The following is a 21,653-nucleotide window of genomic DNA, read 5'->3' as shown; positions in this document are numbered from 1 at the left end:
GGAAATTAGTACTTTCGAGAAGGATAATCTCCTCCCAGGTTAGGTAGGCCACTATGCACTATGACAAATGAAGACTCTCAAGACTACGAAAGTTCATGTATATCCCACATATTGTTGGTCTGTTCGTTGGTCCTGTGAGGTATATTTTTTAAAGGAATGTACAACCTCTATACTATTCAATTTATCTTCCTGTTTATAGCCTACAGAAATAATAAGACACCTTATTTGTAATTCCTATGTAATCAAGCTGCCTAATTTTCCCAGGAACAAAATTTCCGATGAAAAAATGGAAGGGGTGATGAGCTACATGTATTAAAAATTTAATCATGAATGTTATCATCGTCACTATCATTATCATTGTCATTGTAATTTCCCAACTGACCCCCAGGCAGAAAAGACAGACAGACAGCAAGCAAGAAAGTTGTGACACAATGAAACAACCAGCTGAAGTGGAAACATGAAACTATAATAAATTATTGATACCTATAGGTTCAATTGAACAGTTTATAAATTCCTTTGAGCATGTGCCAAGCCATAGGTACACTGTTATTGTTATAATAATATTTGTGACTTAATAAGCCTGAAAAGTATGACCATTATTGAATAATTTTAATTAGCACATTAATATAACTTAATATATAATTACTTTAAGTTATCTTTGTTCAAAATGCTGTTGGCTTAAATGAATGTTTTCTGTTCAAAGTACAACTTTAATGTGTCAATTATGATTTTTACAAGTCTGTCATTCTTCATAAACAGAAGAAGAGAAGCAAAGGTTGCTGAGTCCATGTACTCTTGATGCAAAAGACCAAAGTACGTCATCTGGGCTTCATCGCTTGTCCAATACAAGCCTTTCCTTGGTCCCACAAGATTTTCAGAAACGCCACTTAAAGAAAAAGATGAGTGACATCCCAATCAAATTTTATAAGGAAATTTGTAATAAACTTGATGTATTCCGACATCTGTTTTGGGATGATTACCGGTTGCTTGGAGAAAAGATTGGTCTCACTAAAGATGAAGTAGCGTTATTGGGACAGAATAGGGATCCAACTAACTCAATGATACAGAAATTCAATTCTCAAAGAAATAGCTCCGTTGGAAAGTTTAGGACATTTTTGGAGGAAATGGAAAGGGATGATATTGTAATTATTATTAATGAATGGATTGTTCATGAATGGAATGTGGCATGTAGAACATGTACAGCCCGTAGCACACATCTTTAGGTTTACATATCAGGGCCCAGTTGTTCTAAGTCTGATTTCATTGTAAGCTAATCCTAGATTAACCTGAATTTTTTTAAAAGATTTTTGTCCGTTCGTTTTGTCTTACCCTTTTCTTTGCCTTTAGCTTAAAAGTTTGCGAAGAAATTTTAAACGAGCGAAATGAAAACCTCGGTTAACTTTTAGGCGTTAATCAGCTTTCAATTCAATTAACCAGGCCCAGTAGATTGTGTTTCTCAATTCAAAACCTCTGACATTTACCGGTCAACTACAAAAAATGGACGAAGGTGGTCACCTCCCGAAAATATCCTTGGAGGCTATGAAAACAACTTAAAAAGAAAGGAAAAAACAATCAAAAAATGAAAAATGCATGAAAAAGTAAAAAAAAAAAAAGTTAAAAATTAAAAAAACAAACAAAACATCTGTGCATGTCAACAAGGAAAAGGGTCATTATCTGCAGTGTTGCATGCCGACCGCTGCATTCTAGCTATCACCCTGTTTTCAATAATTTAATTGCGTATAACGTAGAATTCTCGTTTCCTAAGGAAACACGCCGTATTTTGTAGTGTCAGTCTGAAAGTGAATATTTTCATTTTGACTTGGTCCATATATTTTGAGGAACCATGTGCAGTTTCCATGCTTTTTTGGAAGTTATTTGTAACATTTTATAAGTCGTAGCTATTTAACAGAACAATGTTTGGTATTTTGTGCTTGTTCTCAACGGTTGTTAAAAATCAAGCTGTATATTTGCTCCATTTTAAAGATAATTCAAAAATTAAAACATGTTTGCTTCCCAAAATGTAATTGGAGGTAAATAAAAAAAAGCTTTGAAAGAAAGAAAAAACAATAAAAAAGGAAAGGATTTTTAAAAGTAAAAAAAAAAAAAAAAAGGTGAAAAAATTAAAAATAAGCAAAAATATCTTGAAAGTCTGTCTTTCCGTAGTTGTTAAAATTTATCCTGTTTGTACATTATACAGATTAAAGAGCTGTTAGTATTAGTAATTTACAGTTAAGCCTTCTTTCCCGAAGATACATATTTGTATGTTTTGCACATCGAATATCTTAATATTGGCTTGTACAACAGGCTGAATTCCAGTGAAAGGCCAAAGTAAATTTTGACTTTACATATTTATCAATTTAAGGTGAGGAACTTAGCCGCTAACAGCATTGATTCAACGGAATAGTTTGACTTAATTTTTTTTATCAATTCTTCTTTAATGTTCAGATTAGTCAGTGCCCGCTATATTGCCCGTAAGTGAATTACAAACTTTTGAAACAGTCTGGAACAAATTTCTTTACGAACTTGTTGTGATAACAAAACAGTAATAACGCTAAGAAAATTAACAATTTTGGCTGGTATCATGCAGGTAATACTAATTCGTGGGTTCCTTTATGGAACATTTCAGAAACATTTCATGTTATGCGCTGTTAAACTTGGCAATTTGTCTTGCAACTTGTCTCGCAATTTCGTTGCGTCGTTGCAACACAAGTTACACGAACATGCCCTGAAATGAACTTGTGTCTCGCAATGTTTTTGTTGAAGTCACCGTTGCACGAAGTAGAATCGATGTCTACTTTTCGCAACGGTTGTAGCAACCAAAAAATTGCGAGATGTGTTTATTTCAGGGCATGTTATACTTAGCAACGCTTCGTGCAAACTACATCACAAAAAAATTGTGAGCCAAGTTGCAAGAAGAACTGCCTAGTGCAACAGTGACTTATGAAATCAGATTGCAGTGTATTTAAACGAGAAAAAGGGCTATTATATATCTGCATGATGCATGCGACCGACGTGGCAGGCCATGTTTGTTATGTTCAACGGCTGAGTTCTATCACCTTGTTTTCAATAATTTAACTGCGTAGAACGTAGAATTTTCTTTTCCAAGGAAAACATGTCGTATTTTGTGGCATCAGCTAGTCTTAAAGTGAATATTATAATTTTGACTTGGTCCATTCATCTTGTGGAACCATGTACAGCTCAATAGTTTTTTTTTTGTGTAACAATTTATAAGTCTCTGGTATTTAACAGAATAATCTTTAGTATTTTGTGCTTGTTCTTAACAGTTTATAAATCATAAAGCTGTATATTTGCTCTATTTTAAAGATAATTCAAACATTAAAATGTGGCTGTATTTTTCACTTTGGTTCATTCATGATTGCTTGGCTTTGAGGTAATTTTGACGAGCCCTCGACTAGTCCCATTTTACATGGTTGTAATAATATTAGACAGGTCTTCAGTTTAAACATTTATCCTGAAAGTCTATGAATTAGAACAATCTTTAAGACTAGTACAATTAAATTATTTGCTTAAAACTTCAAAAGTCCTTAAAATTGAAATACATGTATGGCGGTTTTGGGCATCGGCATTTGAATGTTACCAATCCCCTCTCAAATTACTTTCTGGTGGCACAAATCGCCACTGAGAAGTGCTCAAATTTTGATTGCCGTGCAAACAATGATAGCTGGCTTATGAAGACCTGCAATCTTGGACAGATCAAATGAAAAATTAAGACCACCCCTCCCCCCCATTTCAATGATGGAAAAATGGCGCGTTTTGCTTTGCGCGCGGATTCATCATTGAATTTGGGGGGAGGGGGGGTTTAATTTTTCATTTTATTCTGTCCAAGATTGTCCGACGTTCACACTGACGTTACCAGTAGCTTCATAGGTCAAATACTATAAGATGAAACCTGCAATCACGCTTTTAAAACTAAACCTAGCGCAAAGAAACTCAACCACACGAAAACAGAGGTCCTGTGTGGAAATGAAAACATCACATAAGTACTGTATTTAAAAGGAAATCTTGATAAAGTGTGTGTCGTGTGTATTCTATTAATATGGAGATGGAATAGGCATAGTTGCGTGTCATGACTATTGTCGCATTAGGCTGAGTTATTGCAGCCTTAGTGTTAAAAAATTTTTGCAAGACAAATAAAGAAGTGGAAAACTGAAAAGGCGCCTGTCAGAACACGCTTGTACTCAATTCAAGCTACATTGTAACATTACATTCCAGTGGTATTATAAAGGTACTGGGGAGTGAATTCGTGTTAATGAATAAAAGAAAAGAGAGGCTCTCGTACATGAGATGGAAAACCATTTTCTTTTTCTTTCTTTCTTTTTTTTTTTTTGTGCTTACGGGCGAAAGCCCGTGTAAATCAACTGGCTGGCAGCTGTTGACTAGACTGGTGGAAAACTAGAAAAAAGAAAAGAAGAAAAGTCTAGAAAGATTAAAAAAAAAGATTATGATGAGGAGATGAGGGGCTCGAACCAGCGGTATCATCTACGTTCAGCACACTGTACGCAATACACGCTCTGAACCCATGTGCTATTGCGTCTACACATTCAAGTTCTTGTGAATTTAAAGTTCTAAAACTGTCTTTGTTTACACTGAAGACCTTGAAGCAAGACTGTAAACACTTCATTTTATTGATATTTTTCAATTCTTAAGAACTTACAACGATTTTATTATTTGAAAGTCTCTATTGGCACGGTTTACAAACTGTTAGCAACGATTTTCCACGATTTACCACGGTTTCGTTGCAGTGAGAGACAAATGAAAGACTTGAATCAAATATATTTTACTGATAGCCGGAATCGTCCAAAACCGTTTGAAACCGTTCAAAACCAGCCATAAACCGTGCACAATACATCGTAAACCGTCAATAAAACGTTTGAAGTATCATTCCGGAAACATAGTTCCAGTAGGCGATGGCCGGTCAGTGAGTACTGTGACCCAAGGAGTTAATATTTTAGTCGATCTCCGTTGTTTTGTATTATGCCGGTGATGCGACCACTCATAGACTGGATAGTTTTATCGATCAACTCCTGAGAAATACCACTGATTGTTCTCTGTACTCTATCACAGAATTCTTCATACGACTCATGTATGATGCCTTCGTTCAGGGCATCTTTTTCCAACTTTTTGGAAGCAATGTGAAAAATGTTCTCAATAGGATTTAAATCGGGACTTCGCGGCGGTATTTTTAATAGTTCGCAATGACAACGAGCCATAGCTTCACGGGCTGTTTTACTGTTTTGGCTAGGATCACCGTCTTGCAGCCAGAGGTGAGTCAATCCCTGGCAGATCGTTCAAACATGGTGTTAAAGTGTTGGTCAATAAACGATGCAAAATATTTTGCATCCATTTTTTCGTATCTCTCACAAATTATTGCTCCTCCACCGTGAGTTATTGCTACCATCATCCTGGCAACTTTACCTCCTGTTCCGACTTTACTTCCCTTAGCCAAAGACCCTTGGTTTAAACCTTCGGATTTTTTTCGCCATACTCTCCCTTTGGGTGCTCGGGCTTGGTCCATGGGGTTGGTCTTGTAAATAAACGAGACCCCATCTAAGTAAAACGCGATAGTGTCCGTCCAGACGCTCTGAGGGTAATTTGATTGCATCCGTCTAGCAAATTCTACTCTTCTCTCTTTGTCGCTTTGACTCATTAGTCCCTTTTTACGAACCTGCAGGAAGAAGTACCCGTTTCTATTTAACAAACGCCGAACCGTTCGATCAGTGACATGACGAATTCCTGTCCGCTCCATCAGGCGCCGCGAAGAAAATGAACCCTCTTGCTCTCTTAACTCTTCAATGGTTCTAAGAATCAACGCTTCGTGTTCAGGAGTAAGCTTTTTCTTTCTGCCGCTCAAATGTCTCCTGCTCTCATGTACTTCCTTGTATTTTGAGCTCGTTACGCGGTGAACACTTGCTGTCGAGACCTGAAAGCGTTCGGCGACCTCATTTAATGTGAGATTTGTAGTCATCTTTAGGACTCTGATTGAAGCCTTTGTTTCTTCCGATATTCTTTTTCTCGAGGGCATGTTGTCTGAGGATTTTTCAGTGCTTTTTGGAAAGTTGTGCAAACAATTGCGTATTTTATTTACTCTCTGTTACCAAAATATCGCACTTGTAATACCTTAACACAGATACCGCCTTCAGGTTGTGACGCGCGTGACTGCGTCAGACACAGTTGATATAGCCCGATAAATGTGTTGACAAATAATCTACTAATTAGTCACTCCCTTTGTTTTGTCACGCTTAAAGCCGGCTGACAATCTTGGACAGATCAAATGAAAAATTAAGACCACCCCTCCCCCCCATTTCAATGATGGAAAAATGGCGCGTTTTGCTTTGCGCGCGGATTCATCATTGAATTTGGGGGGAGGGGGGGTTTAATTTTTCATTTTATTCTGTCCAAGATTGTCCGACGTTCACACTGACGTTACCAGTAGCTTCATAGGTCAAATACTATAAGATGAAACCTGCAATCACGCTTTTAAAACTAAACCTAGCGCAAAGAAACTCAACCACACGAAAACAGAGGTCCTGTGTGGAAATGAAAACATCACATAAGTACTGTATTTAAAAGGAAATCTTGATAAAGTGTGTGTCGTGTGTATTCTATTAATATGGAGATGGAATAGGCATAGTTGCGTGTCATGACTATTGTCGCATTAGGCTGAGTTATTGCAGCCTTAGTGTTAAAAAATTTTTGCAAGACAAATAAAGAAGTGGAAAACTGAAAAGGCGCCTGTCAGAACACGCTTGTACTCAATTCAAGCTACATTGTAACATTACATTCCAGTGGTATTATAAAGGTACTGGGGAGTGAATTCGTGTTAATGAATAAAAGAAAAGAGAGGCTCTCGTACATGAGATGGAAAACCATTTTCTTTTTCTTTCTTTCTTTTTTTTTTTTTGTGCTTACGGGCGAAAGCCCGTGTAAATCAACTGGCTGGCAGCTGTTGACTAGACTGGTGGAAAACTAGAAAAAAGAAAAGAAGAAAAGTCTAGAAAGATTAAAAAAAAAGATTATGATGAGGAGATGAGGGGCTCGAACCAGCGGTATCATCTACGTTCAGCACACTGTACGCAATACACGCTCTGAACCCATGTGCTATTGCGTCTACACATTCAAGTTCTTGTGAATTTAAAGTTCTAAAACTGTCTTTGTTTACACTGAAGACCTTGAAGCAAGACTGTAAACACTTCATTTTATTGATATTTTTCAATTCTTAAGAACTTACAACGATTTTATTATTTGAAAGTCTCTATTGGCACGGTTTACAAACTGTTAGCAACGATTTTCCACGATTTACCACGGTTTCGTTGCAGTGAGAGACAAATGAAAGACTTGAATCAAATATATTTTACTGATAGCCGGAATCGTCCAAAACCGTTTGAAACCGTTCAAAACCAGCCATAAACCGTGCACAATACATCGTAAACCGTCAATAAAACGTTTGAAGTATCATTCCGGAAACATAGTTCCAGTAGGCGATGGCCGGTCAGTGAGTACTGTGACCCAAGGAGTTAATATTTTAGTCGATCTCCGTTGTTTTGTATTATGCCGGTGATGCGACCACTCATAGACTGGATAGTTTTATCGATCAACTCCTGAGAAATACCACTGATTGTTCTCTGTACTCTATCACAGAATTCTTCATACGACTCATGTATGATGCCTTCGTTCAGGGCATCTTTTTCCAACTTTTTGGAAGCAATGTGAAAAATGTTCTCAATAGGATTTAAATCGGGACTTCGCGGCGGTATTTTTAATAGTTCGCAATGACAACGAGCCATAGCTTCACGGGCTGTTTTACTGTTTTGGCTAGGATCACCGTCTTGCAGCCAGAGGTGAGTCAATCCCTGGCAGATCGTTCAAACATGGTGTTAAAGTGTTGGTCAATAAACGATGCAAAATATTTTGCATCCATTTTTTCGTATCTCTCACAAATTATTGCTCCTCCACCGTGAGTTATTGCTACCATCATCCTGGCAACTTTACCTCCTGTTCCGACTTTACTTCCCTTAGCCAAAGACCCTTGGTTTAAACCTTCGGATTTTTTTCGCCATACTCTCCCTTTGGGTGCTCGGGCTTGGTCCATGGGGTTGGTCTTGTAAATAAACGAGACCCCATCTAAGTAAAACGCGATAGTGTCCGTCCAGACGCTCTGAGGGTAATTTGATTGCATCCGTCTAGCAAATTCTACTCTTCTCTCTTTGTCGCTTTGACTCATTAGTCCCTTTTTACGAACCTGCAGGAAGAAGTACCCGTTTCTATTTAACAAACGCCGAACCGTTCGATCAGTGACATGACGAATTCCTGTCCGCTCCATCAGGCGCCGCGAAGAAAATGAACCCTCTTGCTCTCTTAACTCTTCAATGGTTCTAAGAATCAACGCTTCGTGTTCAGGAGTAAGCTTTTTCTTTCTGCCGCTCAAATGTCTCCTGCTCTCATGTACTTCCTTGTATTTTGAGCTCGTTACGCGGTGAACACTTGCTGTCGAGACCTGAAAGCGTTCGGCGACCTCATTTAATGTGAGATTTGTAGTCATCTTTAGGACTCTGATTGAAGCCTTTGTTTCTTCCGATATTCTTTTTCTCGAGGGCATGTTGTCTGAGGATTTTTCAGTGCTTTTTGGAAAGTTGTGCAAACAATTGCGTATTTTATTTACTCTCTGTTACCAAAATATCGCACTTGTAATACCTTAACACAGATACCGCCTTCAGGTTGTGACGCGCGTGACTGCGTCAGACACAGTTGATATAGCCCGATAAATGTGTTGACAAATAATCTACTAATTAGTCACTCCCTTTGTTTTGTCACGCTTAAAGCCGGCTGACAATCTTGGACAGATCAAATGAAAAATTAAGACCACCCCTCCCCCCCATTTCAATGATGGAAAAATGGCGCGTTTTGCTTTGCGCGCGGATTCATCATTGAATTTGGGGGGAGGGGGGGTTTAATTTTTCATTTTATTCTGTCCAAGATTGTCCGACGTTCACACTGACGTTACCAGTAGCTTCATAGGTCAAATACTATAAGATGAAACCTGCAATCACGCTTTTAAAACTAAACCTAGCGCAAAGAAACTCAACCACACGAAAACAGAGGTCCTGTGTGGAAATGAAAACATCACATAAGTACTGTATTTAAAAGGAAATCTTGATAAAGTGTGTGTCGTGTGTATTCTATTAATATGGAGATGGAATAGGCATAGTTGCGTGTCATGACTATTGTCGCATTAGGCTGAGTTATTGCAGCCTTAGTGTTAAAAAATTTTTGCAAGACAAATAAAGAAGTGGAAAACTGAAAAGGCGCCTGTCAGAACACGCTTGTACTCAATTCAAGCTACATTGTAACATTACATTCCAGTGGTATTATAAAGGTACTGGGGAGTGAATTCGTGTTAATGAATAAAAGAAAAGAGAGGCTCTCGTACATGAGATGGAAAACCATTTTCTTTTTCTTTCTTTCTTTTTTTTTTTTTGTGCTTACGGGCGAAAGCCCGTGTAAATCAACTGGCTGGCAGCTGTTGACTAGACTGGTGGAAAACTAGAAAAAAGAAAAGAAGAAAAGTCTAGAAAGATTAAAAAAAAAGATTATGATGAGGAGATGAGGGGCTCGAACCAGCGGTATCATCTACGTTCAGCACACTGTACGCAATACACGCTCTGAACCCATGTGCTATTGCGTCTACACATTCAAGTTCTTGTGAATTTAAAGTTCTAAAACTGTCTTTGTTTACACTGAAGACCTTGAAGCAAGACTGTAAACACTTCATTTTATTGATATTTTTCAATTCTTAAGAACTTACAACGATTTTATTATTTGAAAGTCTCTATTGGCACGGTTTACAAACTGTTAGCAACGATTTTCCACGATTTACCACGGTTTCGTTGCAGTGAGAGACAAATGAAAGACTTGAATCAAATATATTTTACTGATAGCCGGAATCGTCCAAAACCGTTTGAAACCGTTCAAAACCAGCCATAAACCGTGCACAATACATCGTAAACCGTCAATAAAACGTTTGAAGTATCATTCCGGAAACATAGTTCCAGTAGGCGATGGCCGGTCAGTGAGTACTGTGACCCAAGGAGTTAATATTTTAGTCGATCTCCGTTGTTTTGTATTATGCCGGTGATGCGACCACTCATAGACTGGATAGTTTTATCGATCAACTCCTGAGAAATACCACTGATTGTTCTCTGTACTCTATCACAGAATTCTTCATACGACTCATGTATGATGCCTTCGTTCAGGGCATCTTTTTCCAACTTTTTGGAAGCAATGTGAAAAATGTTCTCAATAGGATTTAAATCGGGACTTCGCGGCGGTATTTTTAATAGTTCGCAATGACAACGAGCCATAGCTTCACGGGCTGTTTTACTGTTTTGGCTAGGATCACCGTCTTGCAGCCAGAGGTGAGTCAATCCCTGGCAGATCGTTCAAACATGGTGTTAAAGTGTTGGTCAATAAACGATGCAAAATATTTTGCATCCATTTTTTCGTATCTCTCACAAATTATTGCTCCTCCACCGTGAGTTATTGCTACCATCATCCTGGCAACTTTACCTCCTGTTCCGACTTTACTTCCCTTAGCCAAAGACCCTTGGTTTAAACCTTCGGATTTTTTTCGCCATACTCTCCCTTTGGGTGCTCGGGCTTGGTCCATGGGGTTGGTCTTGTAAATAAACGAGACCCCATCTAAGTAAAACGCGATAGTGTCCGTCCAGACGCTCTGAGGGTAATTTGATTGCATCCGTCTAGCAAATTCTACTCTTCTCTCTTTGTCGCTTTGACTCATTAGTCCCTTTTTACGAACCTGCAGGAAGAAGTACCCGTTTCTATTTAACAAACGCCGAACCGTTCGATCAGTGACATGACGAATTCCTGTCCGCTCCATCAGGCGCCGCGAAGAAAATGAACCCTCTTGCTCTCTTAACTCTTCAATGGTTCTAAGAATCAACGCTTCGTGTTCAGGAGTAAGCTTTTTCTTTCTGCCGCTCAAATGTCTCCTGCTCTCATGTACTTCCTTGTATTTTGAGCTCGTTACGCGGTGAACACTTGCTGTCGAGACCTGAAAGCGTTCGGCGACCTCATTTAATGTGAGATTTGTAGTCATCTTTAGGACTCTGATTGAAGCCTTTGTTTCTTCCGATATTCTTTTTCTCGAGGGCATGTTGTCTGAGGATTTTTCAGTGCTTTTTGGAAAGTTGTGCAAACAATTGCGTATTTTATTTACTCTCTGTTACCAAAATATCGCACTTGTAATACCTTAACACAGATACCGCCTTCAGGTTGTGACGCGCGTGACTGCGTCAGACACAGTTGATATAGCCCGATAAATGTGTTGACAAATAATCTACTAATTAGTCACTCCCTTTGTTTTGTCACGCTTAAAGCCGGCTGACAATCTTGGACAGATCAAATGAAAAATTAAGACCACCCCTCCCCCCCATTTCAATGATGGAAAAATGGCGCGTTTTGCTTTGCGCGCGGATTCATCATTGAATTTGGGGGGAGGGGGGGTTTAATTTTTCATTTTATTCTGTCCAAGATTGTCCGACGTTCACACTGACGTTACCAGTAGCTTCATAGGTCAAATACTATAAGATGAAACCTGCAATCACGCTTTTAAAACTAAACCTAGCGCAAAGAAACTCAACCACACGAAAACAGAGGTCCTGTGTGGAAATGAAAACATCACATAAGTACTGTATTTAAAAGGAAATCTTGATAAAGTGTGTGTCGTGTGTATTCTATTAATATGGAGATGGAATAGGCATAGTTGCGTGTCATGACTATTGTCGCATTAGGCTGAGTTATTGCAGCCTTAGTGTTAAAAAATTTTTGCAAGACAAATAAAGAAGTGGAAAACTGAAAAGGCGCCTGTCAGAACACGCTTGTACTCAATTCAAGCTACATTGTAACATTACATTCCAGTGGTATTATAAAGGTACTGGGGAGTGAATTCGTGTTAATGAATAAAAGAAAAGAGAGGCTCTCGTACATGAGATGGAAAACCATTTTCTTTTTCTTTCTTTCTTTTTTTTTTTTTGTGCTTACGGGCGAAAGCCCGTGTAAATCAACTGGCTGGCAGCTGTTGACTAGACTGGTGGAAAACTAGAAAAAAGAAAAGAAGAAAAGTCTAGAAAGATTAAAAAAAAAGATTATGATGAGGAGATGAGGGGCTCGAACCAGCGGTATCATCTACGTTCAGCACACTGTACGCAATACACGCTCTGAACCCATGTGCTATTGCGTCTACACATTCAAGTTCTTGTGAATTTAAAGTTCTAAAACTGTCTTTGTTTACACTGAAGACCTTGAAGCAAGACTGTAAACACTTCATTTTATTGATATTTTTCAATTCTTAAGAACTTACAACGATTTTATTATTTGAAAGTCTCTATTGGCACGGTTTACAAACTGTTAGCAACGATTTTCCACGATTTACCACGGTTTCGTTGCAGTGAGAGACAAATGAAAGACTTGAATCAAATATATTTTACTGATAGCCGGAATCGTCCAAAACCGTTTGAAACCGTTCAAAACCAGCCATAAACCGTGCACAATACATCGTAAACCGTCAATAAAACGTTTGAAGTATCATTCCGGAAACATAGTTCCAGTAGGCGATGGCCGGTCAGTGAGTACTGTGACCCAAGGAGTTAATATTTTAGTCGATCTCCGTTGTTTTGTATTATGCCGGTGATGCGACCACTCATAGACTGGATAGTTTTATCGATCAACTCCTGAGAAATACCACTGATTGTTCTCTGTACTCTATCACAGAATTCTTCATACGACTCATGTATGATGCCTTCGTTCAGGGCATCTTTTTCCAACTTTTTGGAAGCAATGTGAAAAATGTTCTCAATAGGATTTAAATCGGGACTTCGCGGCGGTATTTTTAATAGTTCGCAATGACAACGAGCCATAGCTTCACGGGCTGTTTTACTGTTTTGGCTAGGATCACCGTCTTGCAGCCAGAGGTGAGTCAATCCCTGGCAGATCGTTCAAACATGGTGTTAAAGTGTTGGTCAATAAACGATGCAAAATATTTTGCATCCATTTTTTCGTATCTCTCACAAATTATTGCTCCTCCACCGTGAGTTATTGCTACCATCATCCTGGCAACTTTACCTCCTGTTCCGACTTTACTTCCCTTAGCCAAAGACCCTTGGTTTAAACCTTCGGATTTTTTTCGCCATACTCTCCCTTTGGGTGCTCGGGCTTGGTCCATGGGGTTGGTCTTGTAAATAAACGAGACCCCATCTAAGTAAAACGCGATAGTGTCCGTCCAGACGCTCTGAGGGTAATTTGATTGCATCCGTCTAGCAAATTCTACTCTTCTCTCTTTGTCGCTTTGACTCATTAGTCCCTTTTTACGAACCTGCAGGAAGAAGTACCCGTTTCTATTTAACAAACGCCGAACCGTTCGATCAGTGACATGACGAATTCCTGTCCGCTCCATCAGGCGCCGCGAAGAAAATGAACCCTCTTGCTCTCTTAACTCTTCAATGGTTCTAAGAATCAACGCTTCGTGTTCAGGAGTAAGCTTTTTCTTTCTGCCGCTCAAATGTCTCCTGCTCTCATGTACTTCCTTGTATTTTGAGCTCGTTACGCGGTGAACACTTGCTGTCGAGACCTGAAAGCGTTCGGCGACCTCATTTAATGTGAGATTTGTAGTCATCTTTAGGACTCTGATTGAAGCCTTTGTTTCTTCCGATATTCTTTTTCTCGAGGGCATGTTGTCTGAGGATTTTTCAGTGCTTTTTGGAAAGTTGTGCAAACAATTGCGTATTTTATTTACTCTCTGTTACCAAAATATCGCACTTGTAATACCTTAACACAGATACCGCCTTCAGGTTGTGACGCGCGTGACTGCGTCAGACACAGTTGATATAGCCCGATAAATGTGTTGACAAATAATCTACTAATTAGTCACTCCCTTTGTTTTGTCACGCTTAAAGCCGGCTGACAATCTTGGACAGATCAAATGAAAAATTAAGACCACCCCTCCCCCCCATTTCAATGATGGAAAAATGGCGCGTTTTGCTTTGCGCGCGGATTCATCATTGAATTTGGGGGGAGGGGGGGTTTAATTTTTCATTTTATTCTGTCCAAGATTGTCCGACGTTCACACTGACGTTACCAGTAGCTTCATAGGTCAAATACTATAAGATGAAACCTGCAATCACGCTTTTAAAACTAAACCTAGCGCAAAGAAACTCAACCACACGAAAACAGAGGTCCTGTGTGGAAATGAAAACATCACATAAGTACTGTATTTAAAAGGAAATCTTGATAAAGTGTGTGTCGTGTGTATTCTATTAATATGGAGATGGAATAGGCATAGTTGCGTGTCATGACTATTGTCGCATTAGGCTGAGTTATTGCAGCCTTAGTGTTAAAAAATTTTTGCAAGACAAATAAAGAAGTGGAAAACTGAAAAGGCGCCTGTCAGAACACGCTTGTACTCAATTCAAGCTACATTGTAACATTACATTCCAGTGGTATTATAAAGGTACTGGGGAGTGAATTCGTGTTAATGAATAAAAGAAAAGAGAGGCTCTCGTACATGAGATGGAAAACCATTTTCTTTTTCTTTCTTTCTTTTTTTTTTTTTGTGCTTACGGGCGAAAGCCCGTGTAAATCAACTGGCTGGCAGCTGTTGACTAGACTGGTGGAAAACTAGAAAAAAGAAAAGAAGAAAAGTCTAGAAAGATTAAAAAAAAAGATTATGATGAGGAGATGAGGGGCTCGAACCAGCGGTATCATCTACGTTCAGCACACTGTACGCAATACACGCTCTGAACCCATGTGCTATTGCGTCTACACATTCAAGTTCTTGTGAATTTAAAGTTCTAAAACTGTCTTTGTTTACACTGAAGACCTTGAAGCAAGACTGTAAACACTTCATTTTATTGATATTTTTCAATTCTTAAGAACTTACAACGATTTTATTATTTGAAAGTCTCTATTGGCACGGTTTACAAACTGTTAGCAACGATTTTCCACGATTTACCACGGTTTCGTTGCAGTGAGAGACAAATGAAAGACTTGAATCAAATATATTTTACTGATAGCCGGAATCGTCCAAAACCGTTTGAAACCGTTCAAAACCAGCCATAAACCGTGCACAATACATCGTAAACCGTCAATAAAACGTTTGAAGTATCATTCCGGAAACATAGTTCCAGTAGGCGATGGCCGGTCAGTGAGTACTGTGACCCAAGGAGTTAATATTTTAGTCGATCTCCGTTGTTTTGTATTATGCCGGTGATGCGACCACTCATAGACTGGATAGTTTTATCGATCAACTCCTGAGAAATACCACTGATTGTTCTCTGTACTCTATCACAGAATTCTTCATACGACTCATGTATGATGCCTTCGTTCAGGGCATCTTTTTCCAACTTTTTGGAAGCAATGTGAAAAATGTTCTCAATAGGATTTAAATCGGGACTTCGCGGCGGTATTTTTAATAGTTCGCAATGACAACGAGCCATAGCTTCACGGGCTGTTTTACTGTTTTGGCTAGGATCACCGTCTTGCAGCCAGAGGTGAGTCAATCCCTGGCAGATCGTTCAAACATGGTGTTAAAGTGTTGGTCAATAAACGATGCAAAATATTTTGCATCCATTTTTTCGTATCTCTCACAAATTATTGCTCCTCCACCGTGAGTTATTGCTACCATCATCCTGGCAACTTTACCTCCTGTTCCGACTTTACTTCCCTTAGCCAAAGACCCTTGGTTTAAACCTTCGGATTTTTTTCGCCATACTCTCCCTTTGGGTGCTCGGGCTTGGTCCATGGGGTTGGTCTTGTAAATAAACGAGACCCCATCTAAGTAAAACGCGATAGTGTCCGTCCAGACGCTCTGAGGGTAATTTGATTGCATCCGTCTAGCAAATTCTACTCTTCTCTCTTTGTCGCTTTGACTCATTAGTCCCTTTTTACGAACCTGCAGGAAGAAGTACCCGTTTCTATTTAACAAACGCCGAACCGTTCGATCAGTGACATGACGAATTCCTGTCCGCTCCATCAGGCGCCGCGAAGAAAATGAACCCTCTTGCTCTCTTAACTCTTCAATGGTTCTAAGAATCAACGCTTCGTGTTCAGGAGTAAGCTTTTTCTTTCTGCCGCTCAAATGTCTCCTGCTCTCATGTACTTCCTTGTATTTTGAGCTCGTTACGCGGTGAACACTTGCTGTCGAGACCTGAAAGCGTTCGGCGACCTCATTTAATGTGAGATTTGTAGTCATCTTTAGGACTCTGATTGAAGCCTTTGTTTCTTCCGATATTCTTTTTCTCGAGGGCATGTTGTCTGAGGATTTTTCAGTGCTTTTTGGAAAGTTGTGCAAACAATTGCGTATTTTATTTACTCTCTGTTACCAAAATATCGCACTTGTAATACCTTAACACAGATACCGCCTTCAGGTTGTGACGCGCGTGACTGCGTCAGACACAGTTGATATAGCCCGATAAATGTGTTGACAAATAATCTACTAATTAGTCACTCCCTTTGTTTTGTCACGCTTAAAGCCGGCTGACAATCTTGGACAGATCAAATGAAAAATTAAGACCACCCCTCCCCCCCATTTCAATGATGGAAAAATGGCGCGTTTTGCTTTGCGCGCGGATTCATCATTGAATTTGGGGGGGAAGGGGGGTTTAATTTTTCATTTCATTCTGTCCAAGATTGTGGGTCCAGTTGTTCAAAGGCCGGATAATTTTATCCAGTGGATAAGTCGCTATCCGTCAGTTTCAATCTGTGCAAAGATTTCAGTATTTCCTCTTGTACAAGCGAATATGCACACTCTAACCACAGTTAAGTTTGGGAGTGTACGAAAACCTTGGACAACGTTTTATGTGAAGTATATTTTAGACCCTGAAAAGTGCCTTATCCAGCGGATAAAGTTATCCGGCCTTTGAACAACTGGGGCCTGGTCTTATAAAACTGCGCACGCAAACTACATTTAGTCAAGAAAACGGTTTTAGATTGCACGGACAACAATCGCACTTGAATGTTTCGTTTGTGGCCCATTCAGACGCTATTCCATCTGTAATGTCAAGTCAGGAGAACCCCAAACGAATTTTGCAGTCCTCGCCTAGGCAAGAGACGAAACAGGCGAAACGAAAAAAAAAATTGAACTTCCGTTTGCCATCTGTGGGAACACAATTTTCGTTGTTTTTTTTTTTGTTTTTGTTTTTTGTTGTTGTTGTTGTTTTTTTTTTTTTTTTTTTTGTAGATTTGCAAGAGAATTTATTGCTATCTTACAGAAGCTTTATTTGCATTAACGGGTGTCAGTCTGAAAGTGAACATTTCAATTTTGACTTGGTCCATGCATCTTGTGGAACCATGTGCAGCTCATTAGTCCAATTGTTAATAAATAAAAAAAACGCAAAAGTTAATATAAAGTTGAACTCATATAAGAAGTTTCTCCTTGATAACCGTTAACCGCCAACCCCCCCCCCCCCCTCTCCCCATGAGATCCTCATAAACCCTAAACGGGCTCTTGTTTTGTACAAATATCAATGCCATGAAAGATTTATGGTGAGATTCATGACGAACTATTTTTCTGCCCGAGCGCTTTCTTTCATGGAGATATATATCCTCTTGCGGTTAATTTCGCATCCTGTAGGGGACGCAGAAAACCATCTGAGGAGCTCAAAACAATATCATGCAGATATTGATAAGATAATTTGCCTAATCAGATTATTTTTCTTAGTTATTTCGTAAGGCCATGAATTAAATCGGTTTCTTTGACTTTACTCTATTGATATTGAATTGAATGTGGAGGGTTCTTTTCTCCCACTCGCGAACTAAGTTGAACGAAAATGGAGAACGTTCTTGAGGCAGTTGAAAGACGACTCAAACATTCAAAAGGGACAATTGAAAATTCCATCATCCTGGTGATAATCTACGGATTCGAGGAGTTCATCAGAACACAACTGTTCAGGTAAGCGACAAAACCGTTTCCAGTAGCTGAGAGTGTTTGATTTGAAATCAAACGCTATCAGACTAAAGGATAGTTTAAAACAAGTTGTACCGCTCGTTAGCGGCCACCCATGGACCGAGATCAGAAAAAGTCAGTGTTGCCGTAAAAAAATCGTCGCTTGCGAGCCGGAGACTAAATATCGCCTTTGGCGGATAACTGATTCAAACGGGACTTTGTGAAGGTGATCGTCGAAGAGAGGCGATCATTTCAAAACGAGCGTTTGCTTGCAAGCTTCAACCATCATTGGCTTATTCTAGGATCATTTCACTGGAAACTGGCTCTCCCTCATGAAACGTTTGGACGTCTTAGACAGCTCAGGGGCACCATTCCTCATTTGATTATTGATCACCTTTCTGTACCACTGTGCTTTTTGTGCCTTAGTTTCAAGCTGTTGAAACCAAAACTACAAAAAAAAAAGATATATTCAATTTTACACATAAAAATCTCACCACAGCTGGCCTTTTTAGAACGAGATAATTTATTCATAACTTTCGGCTCAATAAGGAATATAAGCCACACAATTACTAGACTTTCGGAAAAGAAACGTAACATGTTCAACCTCAACGATGAAAGGAGCCAAAGATGAGAACACTTCAGATCAGTCAGCGGGAAAATACTCTTTTTTTTTTCCAGATTCGCGATCGGTTTTAAATCGCTGCCATGTCACACTTGTCTTACCTTGGTCAGCCCTGTGTTTATGAATAATTGATTCAGCATAACAGGACTAAAGTAAAAAGTATTTGTCAAATTAAAAACGATTAATTTAGGTTTTTGTCAATATCTCGAAACCCTTCTCCTTTGCCATTTCCTCGTTTTGCGTTCTCCTTGAAATATTTAGTTTAGTAACTGAACTTCGAGGTTAACCCTTTTTAGTGAATTACTGAATACAGTTTTGGCTAGTCCTGTTTAGATGATGTAAACACACCAAATAATTCGATTTGATTTATTTCTTTCTATTTCTTTGACCCAATGTATTAGTGGTTAGCTAGCAGGCCAGATGTTGACACCGAACTTAGATGGGGAAAACTGAATTGATCACCGCTGTCCTTATCAAGAGAAACTTGTCTGCGTTTGCTTTTCTTTTCTGTCCATTTTTTTTTCTTGATTTGCTTTTGCTTTGCTGTGATTGGTTAACAAAACTCACTCAACTTTCTCAACCTATGAGAAACAAACCGAAAGCCAAACCAATCGTCACTTCCAATGTTTGGCACAGGTTAACTTTAAATATTATTATTTGATTCGAGTTCTGATTGGCTCACTGCACCTCTCTCGTGATTGCCCAGAGTAATTACTCTGGCGTTGGTGTTACGACACTCACTCGAAAACGTCTCTAGCATCGCTTTTGTGTAAAACCTCTTGTTTAAATTTGTTTGTCTCTTTAGATGTCCATGCACCCACTATTTCTTGTACAGCATGGTTATGATGGCGGGCCCCGCCCTCTTTCTTTTGGGCCTCGGCTTGATGATGAGAGGCGGCTTCTGGAAGTCGTTGTTGGAAATAAGCAAGCTGCAGGATTACAAAGAAAGATGTAACTACCGCATGAAGTCTCTCACAAGACTCTTTCAACCATTTCTCGCTCCCACAGCGTACATAATTATCGTCCTGTTGAAAGGAGAACTGTTTATGTGCTTGAGATCTGGTGGCTCTTATGCCGCATGTGGAAGTAATGTTGAAGACACGGATCTGTCGTTGCAAGTAAGTTAATATACATGAATGGAGGGTGGCCAATTCAGTAGCGGTCCGTCAGGTACTCTCATGTAATCTGGTTGGCTCCTGATGTCTGACTCTGTTATCCGGGATTTTATACGTCGTCGATGGCGAGTGAACGGGGAAAATCGCCATCGTCGTAGTGGGCAACCTCGTTCCCAGGGTCTCTCCTCTTCACGTCCCAGGGAGCTCCCTGGGACGTGAAGAGGGGACGCCCTGGGAACGAGGTTGCGTAGAAGGCACCTGGCGCGGATTTTCCACTGATCGTCGCGATCGACGTATGAGATCGCCTAGTGTGTTGCGAGATTAACTTATTTTAGTATAACTGCTCTGTCTTTTACTAAATGGTAACCGATTCGACGTATTTTTAAGTGCATGTTTTTCCATAGGCCAGTCATTTCAGCTACATCTCCAAGCGTCCTTACCTTGATTACTACTACGATGACGTTCACTGACACTCAAAGTCAGGAATTTTTGCTGAAAAAGAAAAAAAAAAGACTTGAACAGCCGATATGAATGTCCAAGTTGTTTTGAGTACGATAATGACAGTAAATTCTAAATGGAAGGCAGCGTGGTGGGGTGGTTAAGGTTAGGGCGCCGGAGGTCCTGGGTTCAAGTCCCGCTCTGAACGCTTGCTGGAGTTGTTTCTCGGTAGCCCTGAGTTCAACTCCTCGGCCGCGCTTGTAACTATCCAGCTGGTCTGCCTCCTGCCAGTTGGGATTTTTAATCATGTTATTTTCAATTGAAATTATTTCTTTATGAAGTTTAATGTTCGGCCCCACTAGCACTTGTGCTGTAAACACTGCCGAGGGTAAATAAAAGGTTATTTTATTTTTATTACTTTTTTTAATGGATTGCTCAACGTTGACAACAAAACTATTGTTTAGTCGTTAACTCACAGTCTTCTCAGTTTGAAGTTGGATCTTTCGCATTGAAATCTTGCCGTCGGTCTGAATGAGTCACAGCATTACCAACCCGGTCTGTGTTATCCATAGAATTTAACATAACTGTTGCTTCCCCTCTCTTCCATAGGAATCAACCGAACAAAATATCCTCAAGATGCACACCCAATCCCAAATCCTTGGTTTTGGCATCCTGGTCGCGGTCACTCTATTCACCCTGGGGCTTGTGTGCATTCGGAGATGCTGCTTCGAGGATGGCACGCTTCCAAGCTTTGACGAACTCGAGGAAATTGAGAAAAAAATACTGAGAGATTTATTCCGCGAGAAATTGCTTGTAACGATCCAGGAAGATGCGAAGAAGAAGATTAACGACGTCTTTCAGATCAGAACGCCCAGGAACGTGAGAGAAGCGTTTCACAAAGCCAGGGAAGCGCTGACAGCTGGCAATCACCATGACAACAGAAACGGAAGATACAATCGACTGAATGTTGACGATGACGAAACTGAGCTACAGCTGATGGACTCCACACATCTATAAAGGTTTCGATGTTTTTCACCAGCGGCGTCTCAACGGCTGGTCATGTAACAGAGGCACAAAGAACGAGATTGTTAATGTTGCGCTTTAATGAATTAGTAATCAGGACATTTTTCATATATAGGGATCCTTTATCCTCTTGGAGATAGCCTTTGATATTTGTTTTTTAGCGGTGATTGAGACTGATTTGGACTCAAAGACGAACCGGCAATCATCAAAGGGAAAGTTAATGTGTAATACTGATCTGGTTTAGTTTCAATTTAACGCGAAATAAACTGAACTAATACGTCCTGTCGAACCTTTTTACTGATGAAGAATATTTACTGGAGTAATATATTTCGTCCGAGTTAAATACTTACGATACTTCCCATTAGCATATCGGTCCGAGGCTCCATACAAAACGATGCAATTCAACGTTTATCGTCAGTGAGATAAGCTGAGTCAAAATATGTATCCATACAGTCATAATAATGATATTAAACTTGATGAT

General features: G+C 39.6%; 2 protein-coding genes and 1 long non-coding RNA gene across 8 annotated transcripts in view; 2 read left to right on the top strand and 1 right to left on the bottom strand.

Annotated features, from left to right (window-relative positions):
- The window catches only part of LOC146479133 (uncharacterized), a 15,525-nt gene extending 12,166 nt beyond the window's left edge, over positions 1–3,359 (top strand). For all 5 annotated transcript variants that reach the window (XM_085111368.1, XM_085111371.1, XM_085111372.1 and 2 more), the window contains one exon: positions 760–3,359. In XM_085111368.1, coding sequence (XP_084967494.1) covers positions 760–1,223 — 464 coding nt within the window. In that variant the 3' untranslated portion in view covers positions 1,224–3,359. The remainder of the gene's footprint in view (positions 1–759) is intronic.
- On the bottom strand, positions 2,220–17,139 carry LOC146479132 (uncharacterized). The gene is made up of 2 exons (XR_014865025.1): positions 16,964–17,139; positions 2,220–3,697 (listed from the first exon to the last, which is right to left on the bottom strand). It is a non-coding gene; the product is annotated as an uncharacterized LOC146479132 (long non-coding RNA).
- A 546-nt stretch (positions 17,140–17,685) lies between these two features.
- LOC146479131 (calcium homeostasis modulator protein 6-like) lies at positions 17,686–21,449 on the top strand. 2 transcript variants are annotated; one of them, XM_085111159.1, is made up of 3 exons: positions 17,686–17,980; positions 19,402–19,714; positions 20,786–21,449. In XM_085111159.1, the coding sequence occupies exons 1-3, from the start codon at positions 17,859–17,861 to the stop codon at positions 21,164–21,166; spliced, it is 816 nt and encodes a 271-aa protein (XP_084967285.1). In that variant the 5' UTR covers positions 17,686–17,858; the 3' UTR covers positions 21,167–21,449. The 2 variants fall into 2 exon arrangements, with proteins under 2 accessions (XP_084967285.1, XP_084967284.1); XM_085111158.1 differs by having other exon boundaries at positions 17,689–17,980; positions 20,759–21,449.
- Positions 21,450–21,653: the final 204 nt, after the last annotated feature.

Source organism: Pavona decussata, unplaced genomic scaffold (genome assembly GCF_977016875.1).
Source record: "Pavona decussata unplaced genomic scaffold, jaPavDecu1.1 SCAFFOLD_61, whole genome shotgun sequence".
Classification (NCBI taxonomy): domain Eukaryota; kingdom Metazoa; phylum Cnidaria; class Anthozoa; order Scleractinia; family Agariciidae; genus Pavona; species Pavona decussata.
Note: the sequence above shows the minus strand (reverse complement) of the source record. Positions and strands in the feature narration are given on the sequence as shown.

What these genes read in the sequence shown, in the direction of transcription:
- LOC146479131 (XM_085111158.1), top strand. Translation starts at nt 17,859, where the DNA reads ATGGAGAACGTTCTTGAGGCAGTTGAAAGACGACTCAAACATTCAAAA. An exon ending in ATCAGAACACAACTGTTCAG is followed by an intron (nt 17,981 to 19,401) that starts GTAAGCGACAAA and finishes TTGTCTCTTTAG; the next exon opens with ATGTCCATGCACCCACTATT. An exon ending in ACACGGATCTGTCGTTGCAA is followed by an intron (nt 19,715 to 20,758) that starts GTAAGTTAATAT and finishes TCTCTTCCATAG; the next exon opens with GAATCAACCGAACAAAATAT.